This window comes from Chenopodium quinoa, unplaced genomic scaffold (assembly GCF_001683475.1).
Source record: "Chenopodium quinoa cultivar QQ74 unplaced genomic scaffold, ASM168347v1, whole genome shotgun sequence".
In the NCBI taxonomy this organism is placed as follows: Eukaryota; Viridiplantae; Streptophyta; class Magnoliopsida; order Caryophyllales; family Amaranthaceae; genus Chenopodium; species Chenopodium quinoa.
The window spans coordinates 3,512,467-3,530,996 of record NW_018743199.1 but is presented as its reverse complement, the minus strand read 5'-3'; the positions used below and the strand labels follow the sequence as shown (position 1 = coordinate 3,530,996).

General features: G+C 33.5%; 1 protein-coding gene across 1 annotated transcript; it reads right to left on the bottom strand.

Moving 5' to 3' along the window:
- Positions 1 to 938: 938 nt before the first annotated feature.
- LOC110733552 (WEB family protein At3g51720-like) lies at positions 939 to 4,866 on the bottom strand. Its single transcript, XM_021913615.1, has 2 exons — positions 4,468 to 4,866; positions 939 to 2,505 (listed from the first exon to the last, which is right to left on the bottom strand). The coding sequence occupies exons 1-2, from the start codon at positions 4,696 to 4,698 to the stop codon at positions 1,153 to 1,155; spliced, it is 1,584 nt and encodes a 527-aa protein (XP_021769307.1). The 5' UTR covers positions 4,699 to 4,866; the 3' UTR covers positions 939 to 1,152.
- Positions 4,867 to 18,530: the final 13,664 nt, after the last annotated feature.

The following is an 18,530-nucleotide window of genomic DNA, read 5'->3' as shown; positions in this document are numbered from 1 at the left end:
AAATTGAGGGAGCCCCGGCAATTTTAAAATTTTAAAATTTCCCGGCAAAAGGGGTTTTAAAGATGCGCCAAAAGGGTGATTATAAAAAATAAAAAATGCTTATTTCATGGAAAATCGTGAAATAAAAATGGAAATGGAAAGCATGTAGGTTTTATGCGCGCACGTGTGGTCAGGTGAATGGGGTAAATTACTAACAGTATATATTTGGGTTTTAAATTTAACTTTAGGTTTTGGGCCGTTTTAATTTTATAGCTGGACCATTTTGGACTGAAATTATAATGGAGTAATTTATAGCTTGGACATGCAATTTATTAGCTGGTCTGGCATTCATTCAAACATCATACTTCTTCGGTTCTTCCATTAATGGTTAATTGCAACAAAGGAATATTTTATATCTTACAAATAATACCCCTTTGTTGCAATTAACCATTACCGGAGGAAGTAACTTGTTTCTATTAGTCTTGGAAAATCGTTTATATTTCTCTTTGTGAAATCTTCAATAAATGTGAGTTTTTATTTGATCAATATAATGAATCTGGAGTATATTTAACGGTATTTTTTGTCACATTTTTAGATGATCAATTTAGAGTTATTGATATTAGTGTATTGCTATTGAATTTGAGGTGATGAATCTGATTTGTATTTCAATTTTGCAACAATTTTGTTTTTAAATTTTGAACTTTCTCATTTCTTTACATAAAAAATGAGCATTTTTTTTAAAAGATTCACTCATAATACCTTTTCAAAGGTCAGTTATGTTTAAATTATTCAATAGTCACCACTTCAATTAAGTGACATAAGAAGAATAATAACGATTGAGCGATTAAAAAGAGTATTCAAGTTTTCTTTGGATTATAAAATCATGTCATATCTTTAATCATGAGATATTGAAACGCAACACAGCTAATTCTTAACAAAATAAACAGCTGACATTTGACTCGAGCAAAGGTTATACAGGCATAAATAACACAAGGCTGATATCAATTTTCACTCCAGATACAAGTACAAATCAGATATAGCAACCCCTTTACATACATAAGCATATAAGTAGCATGAACAAACACCACACAACCAATAAGGAACACAGTACAAACACAAGCTGATAAAGAATATGTCATTCAGAACAAGAAATACAACAACAATAATGTTGATCTATTCATCATCCCCTCGCCAAAAATTCAAACTCTGAATCTTATTTTTACTCTGCTTAGACATTGGAAGTGAAATATGCACAAACCCAAGAGCCTTTCTCTTGGAGAAGAAATTCTTCCCTTCATTACCATCTTTCTCTCTTCTCTTAGGAGGCGGTGTTGATTCACCTCTATGTCGTCGCAACATTTGATTCAATGACACCCTTTGCCTCCCTCCCCCGCCCCCTCCCCTGCCCTCACCAACACTTTCTTCCTGCCTGCCAACCTCTAAATCATCCCTCAGAACAAGTTTCCTGCTCAAAATGTCTCCTATTGAAGTCGTAGCAGGCCTAGCAGCCTGCTTACATTGATCATTTATATTTCTGGAATACTCGTAATCATTTGAATTGAGTAGCCTAGAATCCCTTCGAGGGCGTGCAGGTAAAGAGTTTCTGAATCCCATCTTACTTAGTCTCTCCTCAGATGCTTCTTCAATCCTTCTGAAGGCATCTATCTGTTCCCTTCTTTTAAACAGGTTTTCAGCTTTTTGAGCCTTGTCAGTTAATGCAGAATACTCTTCAACTGACAGACTTATTCTCTCTTGCTGATTATTGTAACTATCAAATGATATGCTTTCATTGCTCGATAAAGCCCTGATCTCAGCTAAAGCAAGAGATTCAGCCGCCTTAGCAGCATCCTCGAGTTTCTTGGCTACAACCCACCTCATTTCTATCACTTTAAGGCTTGTTTTCGTCTGCTCTACATCTGACATTGCCTTCAGAACTTCTGATCTTGCTGCTTCAGCTGTCTTCATAAATTGCTCGGCCTCATAATTCAACTCTCGTAGCTCTCTTGATATTGCTAACGGATTAAATGATCCACCCATATTATCCACCTCATTCTTGACCTTCATTTCCTGTCTTGCTTCATTGACAGTACGCGAATTTTGCAATACCACTGAGGCCTTTTCTTTCTCCATTTTCTTACTGAGAGCCTCAACAGAAGCGCGAAGTTCAGCAAGATCATTGGTGTTCTGATAAAGATTGTTTTTCGCTTGCTTTAATTCCATCATAATTAGTCCAGCAGCAGTTGATGGAAACAAGTTCAATTGCTCTTCATTCTTGACTGTTGGCTGTTCAGTGAAATCAACAGGATACTTGTTCACATACTCGTGATTCGGGGTGGATACTTGCCTTTCAAAACCCGAGCATGAGTTTGATGTGCATTGAACATGAGTTTCATCTTTTGGCACTTTCAACTTTAGCTCTTCTACAAGTCTTTTGGTTAACTCAAGTTCTTTCAAGATTTCATGTGTTTCTTGTTCTTTTCTTTGAAGATCTTTCAACATTGTTGCTGCTCTTTCATCAAGTTTATGCTGTCAATCAGAATATACTAATAAGAAGTGATTACAAGAAACTGAAAAAACATGCTCCATTTGACATGAAAATTTAGGTAGTCATGAATATACTTAAGGATAGCTTAATTATGTCCTAAATATATGTGATAACATTTTTGTTGTTATTAATTAAGAGTTTCATTAAGAGTTTCATACAAATGTTACTATGCAAGATAAATGACTAACTAAAATGTTAAAACCCCTTAAATTGGATGATTTTGCCAAATATTGTAACTTCTAAAGCCAAATAATTTGTCGAGTAGATGATGATCCTAATCTCCCCTTTATATCTAACCTTTATAAAATAAAAAATTTTGTCATCACGAGTTTCAAAAAAAAAAGTTTTTAAAAAAAAAAGGAAAAACATTGTTGAAATCTTCTAGTGAGAATCTAAGTGGGAAAAGTTACAAAAAAATGTCTCAATTATCAAATAACCAAATATTGCTTTATGTTATGTCTTCTTTTTTTTTCTTTTTGTTTTTTTTTTTCTTAAAGTTTCATAATAGTCTTACCAACCTCAAATTTGTGCTTGTTCCTTTTGTTTTTGGTCCATTTAAGCTTTATTACAAAAAATACAGTGTATTCCACTATAAGGATAACACGGATTCATTCTCTTTTGTTTTTTAGTCTTTTCACAAAATTGAATTTCTTCCTCCTCATCATTACCAGCCAAATTGACTTTAGACTTTAGTTATTCCACTCTTTATACTATACGATTTATTATTACACTGACGATATTAATATGTAATTTGAATTAATAATATGACAACTTAACTCGGATGGACTTTATTCCGAAAAAAAGACAATGGCTAGTGGTGTTATGTGATCCTCACATAGTGATAGTCCTCACTATGCAAGTATGAGTTATCCCTTCAAGTACTTACTGAACTCTAATTAATCAGGTAATTCTTACATAGTGTATCCTCATTGTTATTAACTTATTATCCCTTAATTAAAAGTTCACTTAAATAATTAAAATACGATTGAACATATCATTTTTAATCAGAGTTTTTTTTGTACATGCTCATCATAGCAAGGTTTTATATCATCTATATAATGCATCTAGGTACATTTATATGTACATACACTTTCTCACGTTATGTATTTTCCTACTCACATACTCTACTATAAGCATTAGAGCTTTTTTTTTTTTTTTTTGAATAAATAAGCATTAGAGCTTTTTTATGCGAAAAGGTGCACCTTATTCCTAGATAAATATATAAATTCTTATCAAGGTTTTAAGGTCATCATGAATGTGTCGTAAATTACCGAAAAAAGTCTTGGGATTACCTTAAAAAAAATTAAAAAAAAAAAAATTCGGATCAATACAACTAGATTGGTCCTTTATATTTGTCTTGACATCATAAATATTGCCTTAGCAAAATCTTCACCCAACAACTAATCAAAATGTATAAAAATAGTAAAAAATATCAACTTAAATGCAATTTAACTATAGAGTGTTTTCTTGCTTCCAAAAACTATAGAGATGTAATAGTAGAAACTGTCAAGATTTTAGAATATACTCCGTACCAAACTAGGATAAGGACAAAAGATAATATCCCCAGTCCAAAATATCTGTCCACATTGACTTTCAACAACATAAATTATTAGAGATTTAGAGCTCAGATCTTACTTCTAACTACTATTTAAAATTTCTCTTGATTTCATCACAAACATTATAATTAACTAATTAAGGGGTGTAATTAGCAAGTAAAAATAATAAATCTACTTAATTAGATATAAAAAAAAATTAAAAAAAAAAAAGAGGACAAAAAAAAGAACATAAACAAATAGCTAAGTAGCGCAGCTAGCTATTGCCTATTGGTAATGTGGTACGTATGGTAAAAGTTCAGTAAAATTTAGATCGAGTAAGAAACATAAAAATAAAATAATAGTCACGTTAAAAGTGTAACTTGATCTAATGATAAAAAGCAAACTTACAGAATTGTCATCAGTTGTAGCATTAGCAGCATCAACGGCAAGTAAAGGTTGGGGGATCCAAAACCCACGACCCCCGAACCGAATTACGGCTTCTTCAACGGACATGAAAGGCGGGGATGTATCCACCACAACCCGTGGACTCGACCCTCCTAGGTCATGCAGCGTGTACGACTCTTGGTCAGATTCGTAATCCAACGTTTGTGTTGCTGAGTCTACTGCATTTACCACCATTTTAACCTCCAAAACAAAAATATTTTCCTAGAGTAAATTTGAGAGAATGATTTAGCAAAAAAAGATGTAAAAAATGGTGGGAATTTAAAGAGAGTTTACACGTAGTAAAGTTTGTACTAGAGATGATCAAATGAATGAAGAGAGAGTGATTGTAGGGGAAATAAAAGGGGAATTATGAATTATATTGATGTGTGTGTGGTCATCATGATTGTTAGCGAAAGGTGATTTTTTGCGTTAAATGGGTCGGGTCCCCACTGACCCACTTTCAACCTCCTTTGTGTTTAAACAAAGAAATTTGTTATGTTATGGAATGGTATGGAACTATCAAAGTGGGTATTTTGGGAGCATGGACTCCTATTTTGGTGGCGTACACATTTAATGCCTACAATCACACCGCTAATTAATCTAATTTGATACGGAGTACCATTTGTGTTACATTTGGGTGTATAACTTTACGTTTATTGGTCTAACCCTCCAAGGGGAGAGGGGGGGATTATGTGCAAATCTTCTGCATTTAATTAATTAAGTTGACTGGGTCAATTAATAAGTAGCTCGATCTCTCCTTAATCCTTATTAGTTATAAATAATTACTTCCTACTTTGTATTAGGAGTACTCATTATGTTCAACAGATAATTAATCAAAGGTGCAGTCTTACTCAAATTGAGAAATTTAAGATCAGAGCAAGATAATAGATTAATAGTACTAAAACTAAAGTAGATTAACATTATGCTTGAAGAGATTAACATTATATTGCCCTAAAAAAAACATTATATCAAGATATACTGAATTTCAAAAAAGTACTTTACTTTTTAAGTATTATATTTAATAATTGCTAATACGTACTCATAGTTTGAACAATTAGGGAGAATCAAAATGTACGTAGGTGGAGATAGAAATACCTTTAATTATATGCTACATTTTATGCCAAAATAAAAGACAATCAAAATTCAAAAAGAATGCAAGTTGAACTTCCCCAAAAGAAAGATAAAATGGTGTGTGACTTAAAGTTTTTAATTTTAAAGCTCATTCTAGGAAAAAAAATAAAAAATCATTCTAATTTTGTTTTTCGGTAATGCATGCGGCCCTTAAGCATTTAAATCCTTCCTTTTTTTAGTATTAAGTTGAAAATTTATCGACAATTTACAAGTAAATCGGTGTAATAAATGTTTATTTATTGTCTATTCTTTTCACTTTTAGCTTTTTATATGCAGCACTAATCTTGTACGCGAACATACCTAGGGGGTGTACTCAAGAGATACGAGTATCTTATTTACACTGGTTTACTAGAACTCATAAGTAGCATCCGGATGGAGGTTCTCCTCCTCTTGTTGAACCATAAATCACCTTGAAGCATCTCCAATTGAAGACAAGCTAAAGAATACACATTTTTTGCAAAGGCAATATTTTTCCTTTAGTTTTAGAAAGGGTAATAAAGGACTAAAGGTTAGTTGCGTAACATTATCTTTATTGAGTTTAAATGATGGGGGCCGGAGCAAAAGCACAGTAAATAGGGGACCTCTAAAAGCGCGAGATAACCCTCTAATACATGCGTGATTTGTGGAACAAAGATTTTTTTTTTTTTTTTTTTTTTTTTTTTCTCCATATTCTTCACTTGCATTTAAAGTTTGTATTCAAACAAATGGAAAAAAATAAAAATAAAAGGTTGTGCTTTTATAACATGCATGCCAATAAGGCAATCAGCCTTGCCACCCACCCTTTGGTAAAGTAATGTTTTAGCCGTAACTTGGTGCAATATCATCTTATCTCGATCTATAGACTATATGTATAGTGAATTAGTGATTAGTGAGTCAACCTATGTCTATAGATATACTAGAACTTTAGAAGATAATGAAGTATACTGTAATTGTAATTGTAATTGTAATTGAAATAACACGGAATACTCATTTCATCCTTAAAATATTATCCCATTGTATTTTATGGGTCAAAACTTTAAAAGTTTTGATCTTGAATCTTCTCAATTATAATAAGTCATTATATAATCATGTGGACCTTAGCTTATTAAATTCATTTCAGTGCCTACTTTTAGAATTTCAAACTTTTAAATACATATGACCAGGAGTTAGAGAGTTTTGTCTTGTAAAACATTCTTAGAGGCTGTAAAAAGTCAAATAAAACAATCTTTAAGGGACAAATGGAGTACTTCGTAATTTATAAACACGACATCTTTAAGGACCTTGACTCGATGGTGATCATATTATTAGGTGGAACAGAGACATGGAGTAAAACAAATACCATTGCAATCAACATAATAGCATACATACATACGCAGTGGCGGATCCACGTTGACGCCCGGGGGGCACGTGCTACCCCCACGAAGGAAAAAAAAAAACTGGAAAAGCGTCCCTTATATCTGTATATATATTATAATTTGTAATAATGTTAAATGACTCTAGCATTGCTTCAGTGGTTAGGGAGTTGGATGAGTGAACAATATTTGTTTAAGAAGTTCAGGGTTCGAGACCCCATAGCATCATTTTTTTTTGCTTTAAACCCAATTGAATTTTCATTTATAATTTTTTTTTTCATTTTCACACTTTTTATAAACAGTCTTTGTTAATATGAAATACTCTCTCTGTTATATTCTTCTCATTTTCATTACATAATATTTATTGCATTTATTTGGCCATTATTAAATGTTATTTATAATCGTATGAAAATTTACACTGAAATAAATATAAAAAATCATACTCCAACTGTGTTTAAATAAATGAAACTTTTTGACTTTTTATATAATTTATCTAATTCAGTTTAGCTAATATTTTGTGATTTATACATAACAATAAATAAATTCATGTGGGTACTTGTTGGAATCGTCAAATTTATTACTTTAATATTCAATTATTATAAGATTAATTATTAAAGATATTTTCATTCAAAGTTTTACGTTAGCATATGTGCACAAGGAAAAATTTATACCAAAGTTTTCGTTATAAATTCATATGTAACTTTGACAAAATAAAAAATAAACAGGTAGAAAGTTTATAATATTATAATCGATATCCACAATATAATTGAACTTTTTTTTTTTTGACGAGACACAATATAATTGAACTTGTCAATATAAATGTCTAAATTTGATTGTTAATTATTATACGACTACATAACGCATTATATCCATGTTTGGCTGATTATATATTATGATACGTTACAACAATGTTATACTTTATTATTATTATTATTATTATTATTATTATTATTATTGTCTAGTGCTACCCCTATTTCAGATTCCTGGATCCGCCACTGTACATACGTCCATCATGCACCGGTACCCCATAACTATCGAGTCCTGATACATTACTCTAAATTAAACCAATAAACCAGCCAATAAACTTTAAAAGCACCAAACATTGCACCGTACCATTTCAATTAAAAGGATTAGTGATTGTGAAATATACCCTTCTTCGTGGAACCTAGTGAAAAATGAATAATAATGATAGCAATGCATGAAATGATGATAATGGTGGTTGAAAATGAAAAGATATGAAATCATGTGAATTTTTAGTTATGCGGTAACATCAGCAATTATGCTTCTTAGACATTGGAAATGAGTGCATGTAATGTCATTTAGGTGTATTTTCCTCACTTAACTTTATTTTTATGGTAGTTAAGACATTCGATCCAACTAATTACTACTCTGTACCTCCGTCTCTAGTTATTTGCCCCATATTATAGACATTTTTATTGAGTGCAATTAATGAGGGAGAAAAGTGATGAAACTAATAAATTTTGTAAGGGTAAAGTTTTTACCTGTATAGACATTTTTGGTATGTGACAATCTTTGGAGAGCGCCCTTAAAAAAGGCAAACAAATAGAGATAGCGGGAATAATTACTAGAATCTCCTATTCGATTTTTCGGGATTAGAGGGAATATTAAAATCCCTAAGTTATAAATTGGCAATCATAGAGAGTCTATGTATGAAGTAAAGAAAGAAAAAAAAAATGAAGGTAATTTGTACATTAGCAGAGATTAGCTCATGTACATTTGTAGAGCTATTAATTCCGGTAAAACGGATCGGGTTTGGGTCGGGTCAGTTCAATTCGGATTAATTCCATAACCTATGCGGGTCGGGTTTGGGTTGGGTCATGCTTAAGTCGGGTTATGTCGGGTCATACTTCTTATCGGGTTTGGGTCGGGTTTAGGTCAGGTTAATAACAGATCGGGTTACATTCGGGTTGGGTGAACAATAGGTCGAGTTTAATTCGGGTTTTCACTGGTTAAAACGGGTTAGGGTAATTCTCGAGTTCAAGTCGGGTTCGGTTCAAATCAATAATTTTCTGGTTAGAATCAGGTCGGGTCATTCTCGGGTTTGGTTCGGGTTCGGTTCAAGTCAACAATTTTCGGGTTATAATCAGGTCAGGTCATTCTCGGGTTCAAGTCGAGTTCGGTTCAAGTCAATAATTTGCGGGTTATAATCAGGTTGGGTCATTTCCAAGTCAGGTCATTCTCGAATTCAAGTCGGGTTATGTTCAAGTCAATAATTTACAGGTTACAATCAGGTCAGGTCATTTCCAGGCCAAGTCAGGTCATATTCGGGTTCAACTAACTATAAATAGATAATTATCATTTTTATCAAGCTAATTATTTCCTTTGACTTTAATATATATGACAGTATACTAGGGAGCTATAGTCTATAATTCAGGAAGATAATTATCTCCTTTGACCATACAACAAATATATATTATATTTAACTCTTAAATTTGAGGATGATGCTTCTTTCTTTTGCTGGCGTGGACCGACTTGGTCTCCCTAGACAAAATGCTTTGATCAACAATAATAAGGTGGTCTAAATTGCATTTAAGGTGATTTGAAATCGGGTCAGGAACAATTTGGGTTGAATTTAGGTCGGGTCAATAACAATTCGTGTTAATTTCGAGTCAAGTTAGTAACAGATCGGGTTGAAATTTTGGGTCGGGTAAGTAATAAGTCTAATAAAATTTGGATCGGGTCAATAACAAGTCGGGTTTAATTTGGGTTAGGTCAATAACAAGTCGGGTTGGGTTTGTAACAGGTTAGGTTAAATTCGGGTCGGGTTAGGAACGGGTCGGGTTGAATTCAGGTCAAGTTAGTAATAAGTTGGGTTTTGACGGGTTAAAACGGGTTTGGGTCAATTTCAGATCAAGTCGGGTTCAGTGCAAGTTAATTAAATTGGTCATTGTAAACCAGTAAATCGGTGCAAGTTGTAAACCGAAAAATTGGTCGTTTAAAGGCAAATTGGATGATTCCACCAACCCAATTTGACACCCGGAGGGTATTAGGGACCATGATTAACATTCCGACAACTTTTATTCCGAGCGAAAAGAAGTCAAAAAATTCCAAAATTGAAGACTAATGTCCACACTTTTTGGGAAATTTTGAGGTTTTAGGGCCCGGTGTCGCAAAGTCTTGAAATTTTAGGGAATACATCTGGGGGGTGATATAATGTCGTTTGGAACCATATTTGATAATTATATGTTGTCATAAATGTTCGTGGTAGGCTTGAGTTAATGAAATCGGTGCAAGTTAGTTGTAAACCGGTAAATTGGTCGTTTAAAGAAAAATTGGATGGTTCCACCCACCTAATTAGAATCTCATAAGGTATTAGGGACCATGGTAAACATTTCAGATTTTTTTTTTTTTACAGACGAAAAAAGTCAAAAAATGCCAAAATTTAAGAGTAATATCAACTCTTTTTGAGAAATTTTGGAGATTTCGAGGTCTGGTGTCGAAAATCTATCCTTTAAATTTTAGGGAATACATCTCGGGTCATATAATATTGTTTTGAAGCATATATGACCAATATATGTTGTCATAAATGTTCGTGGTAGGCTTAAATTAGTGAAATCGGTGCATGTTGTAAACCGGTAAATTGGTCGTTTAAAGGCAAATTGGATGGTTCCACCCAGAGAATTGAAATCCCAAAGGGTATTAGGGACCATGGTAAACATTTCAGTAATTTTTATTTACGGGCAAAAAAAAGTCAAAAAATTCAAAATTTGAAGGCTAATATCCACGCTTTTTGAGAAATTTTGGAGGTTTCGAGCCCCGGTGTCGAAAAGGCTTGAAATTCTAGTGGATATATCTTGGGGACATATAATGCCGTTTGGGACCATACATGATCATTATTTGTAATCATAAATGTTCGTGGTAGGCTTGAGTTAATGAATCGGTGCAAATTATAAACCGTTAAATTGGTCGTTTAAAGGCAAATTGGATAGTTCCACCCACCAAAATGGACTTCCGGAGGGTATTTGAAACCATGGTAAACATTTCGACAATTTTTATGAGCAGGCGAAAAAAAGTAAAAAAATTCAAAAAATGAAGGCTAATATCCACGGTTTTTGAGAAATTTTGGAGTTTTCGTGACCCGTTGTCGAAATGTCTTGAAATTCTAGGAAATACATTTCAGGGTCATATAATTTTGTTTGGAACCATATATGATCATTATTTGTCGTCATAAATGTTCGTGGTAGGCTTGATTTAATGAAATCGGTGCAAGTTGTAAACCGGTAAATTGGTCGTTTGATGGCAAATTGGATGGTTCCACCTACCCAATTGGACTCCCGTGGGTTATTAGGGACCATGGTAAACATTTCGGCAATTTTTATTTCCGTGCGAAAAAAAAGCAAAAAATTCCAAAATTGAAGGCTAATATCCCATGCTTTTTAAAAAAATTCGAAAGTTTCGGGGCCCGGGATCGGAAAGTAATGAGATTTTAGGGGATACGTCTCGGGGTCATATAATGCCATTTGGAACCATAAATGATCATTATATGTTTTCATAAATGTTCGTGGTAGACTTGAATTAATGAAATCGGTGTAGTTGTAAACTGGTAAATTCGCCATTTAAAGGAAAATTGGATGGTTTCAACCACCTAATCAGAATCTTGGAGGGTATTAGAGACCATGGGAAACATTTCGGCAATTTTTATTTACAAACAAAGAAAAGTCAAAAAATGCAAAATAAGGGTAATATCACCTCTTTTTGAGAAATTTTTGAGGTTTCGAGGTCCGGTGTCGAAAATTGATATTTGAAATTTTAGGGAATACATCTCAGAAATCATATAATGGTGTTTGGAACCATATATCACCATTATATGTTGTCATAAATGTTCGTGGTAGACTGGTAGTCTTGAGTTAATGAAATCGGTGCAAGTTGTAAACCACTAAATTGGTTGTTTAAAAGCAAATTGGATGGTTCCATCCAGCCAATTGAACTCCCGTAGGGTATTAGGGACCATGGTAAACATTTCAGCAATTTTTATTTACGGGCGAAAAAAAAGTTAAAAAAAATCCAAAATTAAAGGCTAATATCCACACTTTTTGAGAAATTTTGGAGGTTTCGAGGCCCAGTGTCAAAAAGTTTTGAAATTCAAAGAGATATATCTCGGGGTCATATAATGCCGTTTGGGACCGTACATGATCATTTATTTGTTGCCATAAATGTTCGTGGTAGGCTTGAGTAAATGAAATCAGTGCAAGATGTAAACCGGTAAATTGGTCGTTTAAACGCAATTTGGATGGTTCCACCCACCCAATTGGACTTCCGGAGGATATTAGGGACCATGGTAAACATTTCGGCAATTTTTATATTCGGGCGAAAATAAGTAAAAAAATTCCAAAATTGAAGGCTAATATCCACTTTTTTTGAGAAATTGGCCCAGTGTCGAAAAACATTAAGATTTTAGGGGATACATCTCGGGGTCATATAATGCCGTTTGGAACCATATATGATCATTATATGTTTTCATAAATGTTCGTGGTAGGCTTGAGTGAATGAAATCAGTGCAAGTTTTAAATTGGTCGTTTAAAGGCAAATGTGAATGTTCTACCCAACCAATTGGACTCCCAAAGGGTTTTAGAGACCATGGTAAACATTTTGACAATTTTTATTTTCGGGTGAAAAAAAAATCAAAAAATTCCAAAATTGAAGGCTAATATCCACGAGTTTTGAGAAATTTTAGAGGTTTCGACCACATTTGTACAAATGTACAATTTACTTAACCGGGCCACATTATAGGGCCAACAACAATGGAAATATGATTTGGAAATGCACAATAATAAGAGTCCAATTCAATGTATATTGGGGCCTTAAATAGCACAGCTCGATTTCTTACATTTGATAAGAGTCCAATTCAATGTGTTTTGGGCCTCAAATAGCACAACTCGATTGCCTAACCTCCTTAATAATAAAAATAAAATTAGAAATGGTGATTAGTGTCGTTAGTATTTTTTTTGAAAAAAATTCCTAATTTTTTTTGAAAAAAATTCCTAATTTTTTTTTAAAAAAATAAATAAAGAATAAAGATAGTGATTGGTGAGGAAGTGAAGAGGATAGAAGAGCTCAACAAAAAAGCATGTGATTGGTCTTTGACTACATTAAAAAGCATAAAACCAATCAACAATTAGAGAAAATTATGTACTTTTAGAGCCAAATTATATACGGAGTAGAGTGTGTTCAAACACCAAGAATCTATTATTCTTCATTTAGTATACTGCCCTAAGTTGGTAAACCACTGTTTTTTAGTACATTATATATTCATGCTTCAACTGATTTTAATTAATCATAATAGTACATATTTTTATATGAGAGTTTGTGTGTGGAGGTGGAGCGTAAGACAGTAATAATATTATAATGTAAAAGTAAATATTTGTCAAATCTTAGTATAATAATACGGAATATAAAAGTAGAACAGTGGCATATGAAATCTACAGTTTCGTATATGTTATAGTATAAAGACTATAAACTAGCTTAGGCCTTGTGCCATGCACGGTAATAAAAGTGTAGTTTTTTTATAAAAAAATAATTATATATAACAAATAAAAGTGATTCTTTAAGGCAGTGTTTGGAAACAATAATTTAATTTCAAATTCTATATTTCAATTCTGGAAATTTAAATCCTTGCTTTCAATTCCAAATTACTTGTTTGGGAAAACAATAATTTTAAATCTAGAATTTCAAATTATCCATTGTGTTTGGCAATACTTTAGAATTTTAATAACAAATTAATTAATTTTACTAATAACTAGTGTATAAAAATCCTCAATTTTTCAATAATCAAAACAATAACCTTCATCATCATCAATTCCGAAGATCTTCTACTCACTTCTTATCCAAAAAAATGGTTAATCATATCCAGACTTGAGATTTTGTAGCCCCCACCCATTGCTATACATAGGATCTGACGATTTCATTAACCCGTCGTCGAAGCCGCCGTCATTAAAGGCGAAGATGGTGGAGGAAAGATAGAGACTGCTCAATGGAGGAGAGAGAAAGAAAGTTGATGATAGTGCGATAAATGTTTGACGAACTTGACGAGCTTTTGACCAACATAAATATTTTCATCATCATGAAGGAAAGGATTTGATGAAAGGGATGAACTAGGATTAGGTATATACGATAGGTGTTTGAGTATTGGGGCTGGGTTAGGTTGGGAATTCCAAATGACATGTTTTGACTCATTATTTCAAATTGTTAGTTTTATGAAGTTTTCTTAAATATTTCAGAATTTTGGCTAAATTCAGATTTCAAATTCCAACTCATCCAAATACAATAATTAACCCAATTCCAGAATTTCAAATGAAATTCAGGAATCCAAACAGAGCATAAAGTAATTTCCTTCGTATCCATAACAAGAATCATTTTTATTATGGGGTATTACTTTTTTTGACAAAATCTAATATTAATCCGCTTATCGGATAATTAAAAAGGAGTTGTAATAATATTTAAGGTAAATATGTATAGATGAATTATGAACCACAAATGAAAAGGAATATTTTTGTCATAAAGATAATATTAAAGATTTGAAACGATATTATTATAATTGTACTCCCAAATATTTACAAAATAAAATTGGTTAAAAAGGCCAGGAAAGGGGAGTTTTGGAGGGAAAAAACAACTAACACCAGGATGTGACACGTGTCACTCTCGATGTTTGTTTTGGTATTAAGTTATTGATGTGAAAAATTGATCCACGAAGGGGGAAGAAAAATAATAATCGAAATTTCCTTATATGAAACGGCTGAAAGACAAGTGATGTAGTTATTTAAACAAGATGAGATATCCTTTCATAATTATGTCATTATGTTGAGTATTGCACCAAACTTTTTCCTTTCTTTATGTCATTGTGTTACATTACTTAAAAAAAAAAAGTGTTACTACAAAAAGGATAGGAAATGAAGGGGAAAAAGAAGGACTGAAGGAGAGAGTATTTGTACAATCTTTCAAAAGTACGAAAAAATTGATTAGGAGGAAAATAAGGGCTGATTTACTGAAGTAAGGAAGACAAGAAGCTGATTACGAGCATAGAAGAGCTCAACATGAAGAAGCATGTGATCCATGTACACTTGTTCCTTAATATTCGCATTATCATACGGTGGATTAGATTAAGATTACTTAAAGTGTCATCAATTGAAATTTGAAACCAAACCATGCCATCAGATTAATTAATTAATGGTTACTACTCTTACTAGATAGTCTATTGAAATCCTTGACAAATTTTAGTTTAGTTTAGTTAATTACAACTATGTTTAGTTATTTTTGATCCGCTACGCTCTTCTTTTTGTTGGTTACCGTTTCTTAAATCATTTCATAGTATATTTCAAAATTATAGACTTTTTTTAATGATAAAAGTTGATTCATTAATAAAAAAAATTAAATTATATCACATCTACGAAAACGATTTTCTACCCTTCTGGTTGATTTACTTTTTACAGGTTTCGATTCAATAAATAAAATTATACGGTGTAGTAATTTTAAATGAGTGTAGTTTTGTTATTTACACGTCTTTATAGTTAAAAGTTGTTTGCTATTAGTAGTCCATCATTCCCATATCGTGATATTTGTTGTTAATAAAGAACTATATATGAAATCACAACTACATTCAGAGAAGATTGATCTTCGAAAATGTCGTGTATTCCTACAATATGTGTTACTAATATCCTACAATAATGCTCTCATCTATTCATGTATACATAGTACGGAGTAGTTTTGATTATTGTGTAACTAATTAGATTTAATTGCTACTCATTAGTTGGATTCAAATTTCTTTCGTATATGCTACATGACGTTTTATCAATTAATAATTGAATTGCAATATATACATACAAATGTACGAGGCCAATTATATGCGGTTATACATTATATAATCAACGTGTAACAAAAAAAATAATTCTTTCCAAAACTAATGCAAGGAATTATTTGGCCAAGATGACTTAATTAATGTAGTTTTGTAGGTGAAATTTGCCAATTGTTAACATCAATCCCCGAGAGTGAGGGATAACTCAAGTTGTTAGAGCTCCCTTCCCGATTCCAGGAGATCCTGGGATCGATTCTCACCCCGCCCTTGTGGCTCTTTAAACAAAAAAAAAAAAAAACATCAATCCCCGTGCAATTTAGTAGGTAAAATTTGCTAATTGCACATTTCATTCCCTATTGATCCGCACACTCGCACAACCTTCCACGTATTGAAGTTCGTGAGTTATAGTGGTGGCATATATAGTAGCTTCGTACAATTATTGTTTTGACTAATGTACTAACCTAGCAATCATATTGCTACTTGGTACGACTATATGATTGAAGAAGAAACTATGCGTGTAGCTCTTTGGAGGGCTCAAATTTCCTTCTTGTTAATGGTATCATGCATTGATGCATATTGATGATGATGTACCGTTTTACTAATTTATGGTGGTTTAAACGATAATGATATGATGTTCGTAGGATAAGAGTGATGTGTAAACATTTAAATAGTACGTGCTACAACATTGAAGGATATAATATGGCTTTTTATAATTTCTCTTTTATCTGCCGGTTGTAGAAAAATATATATATATTTTTTTCAAATATGTTCTTCAACAAAATGTTCGAAATGTTTGTAAAAGTAAATACGTGTAATTCATAAATAGTAAATTGAAATTTAAACGAAAAAAATCTAATCATCCAAATACCGTAAACTAAAATGAAATTTAAACGAAAAAATCTAATCATCCAAATACCATAAACTAAAATGAAATTTGAACAAATTTAATCATCCAAATACCATACAAATTTCAACATGAAAGTGCTTGAAGCAATTGAAATTGTGGCTTCCATTATTTTCTACATGTATCAATTGGTACTAGACTACTAGTTATGAATAATGCACTGAAAGTTATGATGATTGAATAGAGATTTATAATTGGTATTTGAGGACAGATTGCGTGTTTTTGGTGGAAATAAAGAAAATTAATGCAAAATGAGATATTCAGAGTCAATAAATTATGGATTAGAATAAAAGATCGAGGAAAAGAAAAGAAATTGTTTCATTAGTGATTGTTTCGGTTGAAAACAATGGGACCTTGCCGAAGGTCCGCTGAAATGGAGAAGACTGGATTCGGTCCAAGTTGTGTTGGGCCGAAGGTTTCCTGCACAGTGAACACACGTAAACTAGCCTCGGGGGTGTTTCCGAGGAAGGCCCCTCCGATGCTAAAGTCAGTACAATGTGTAAAAGGAAGACACTATGCAAGAGAGTTTGTAGCTTGAGGCTTTTGTGTAATATTTCTGAATGCAAGAATGAGCATATGAATTGGAATATCCGTCGTTGTCTAAATTGTCCTTTGAATGTGTTAATATGATGGCTTTTATACCTCATCATACATGGAGAAGTTGGGCTTTAGCCCAATTGGCTTACTTTGTGGGCTGACCTTTGACTTTTGAGCAATTGGAGAGTTGAACCTTGACCTTGGGCTTTTAATTGGATCATTTAGTGCTCAGGCCCAATTTTGACTAAATTGGACCCAAACAACTTGCCCCCCAGACCCGATTTGGAAGGATGACGGGTCGGGTTTGATTTAACTCAGAAAAGGAGGGAAGTAAATGATTTAATTGATCCAAAAATTTGAATTTAAACCGTAATTAATGAGATAACAACGGTTAATGATTTGCGGAAGTTGGACGGATAATGGGCAGTTTAATCACAAGACATGTGTTTAATGGCTACTTAGTGGGTATTTAAGAGAAATTAAAGCACAGACTCTTCGTATCCCGTACCTGGAGATATAAACAGAGGCGCGTCATTCTCCTCACTTATTCACCAACACGAACCCAGAATTCTTCGAGAGAGAAACCAAGAACCCGCATCAAAACTTCGCAAATTCCCCGAGCATTGAGCTTAGAAACTGAGACTTGCCACTACGAACTCGTAAATCGGCAACTTTCGCTTCAGATTAAGGTAAATTCCTTTGATTTCAGTTTATTTTTCTTCGAATTCGAACTCCTTTCCCTTTTTTTTCGACTTTTCTCTTCGAAACAATCCATGGCAAGAGGAGTTAGAGGTAGAGCCCGTGCTCCAAGAAGAGCAAGGCTGATTCCCGATCCTAGGAACTGGATTGGGACCTGGAATGGTCAAAGGCCGGAGTCTGACCCTGCTGAAGGGATTAGGGCGACTCCCCTTTCCTCGGCTCCTCCTCAAAGAACGGATGAGCCGAGTGCTTCTGGACGGGATGATGAAATTCCCGCTGTCCTTTGGGATATCCTCCCTGGGTTTTCAGAGTGGGAGAATGCCGAAGTCGCTTCGGCCATGATAAAGAACCGCCCCTACTCATGGTGGGTAGAGAACGCCGATCAATATCGATTTGCCGAGCAGATTGAGTTGCACTACGGCATTTTTGAAGCTGATGGATATTGGTGCCGAATGCCCTCAGCATCCGATAGAATCCATCGTCCACCCCCGGGGTATGTGGGGGTGTACACGAGACAGCTTCAGTATGGGCTGAGGTTCCCTTTGGACGTTTTCGTCCGAGACTTGCTGATCCATTACAACATTTCCCTATGTCAGCTAACCCCCACCAGCATCCG

Bases quoted from the DNA above. Each gene is read 5' to 3' on its own strand.
- LOC110733552 (XM_021913615.1), bottom strand. From the start codon at position 4,698: ATGGTGGTAAATGCAGTAGACTCAGCAACACAAACGTTGGATTACGAA. The intron at 2,506-4,467 runs GTAAGTTTGCTT...TCTGATTGACAG, and splicing joins CTACAACTGATGACAATTCT to CATAAACTTGATGAAAGAGC.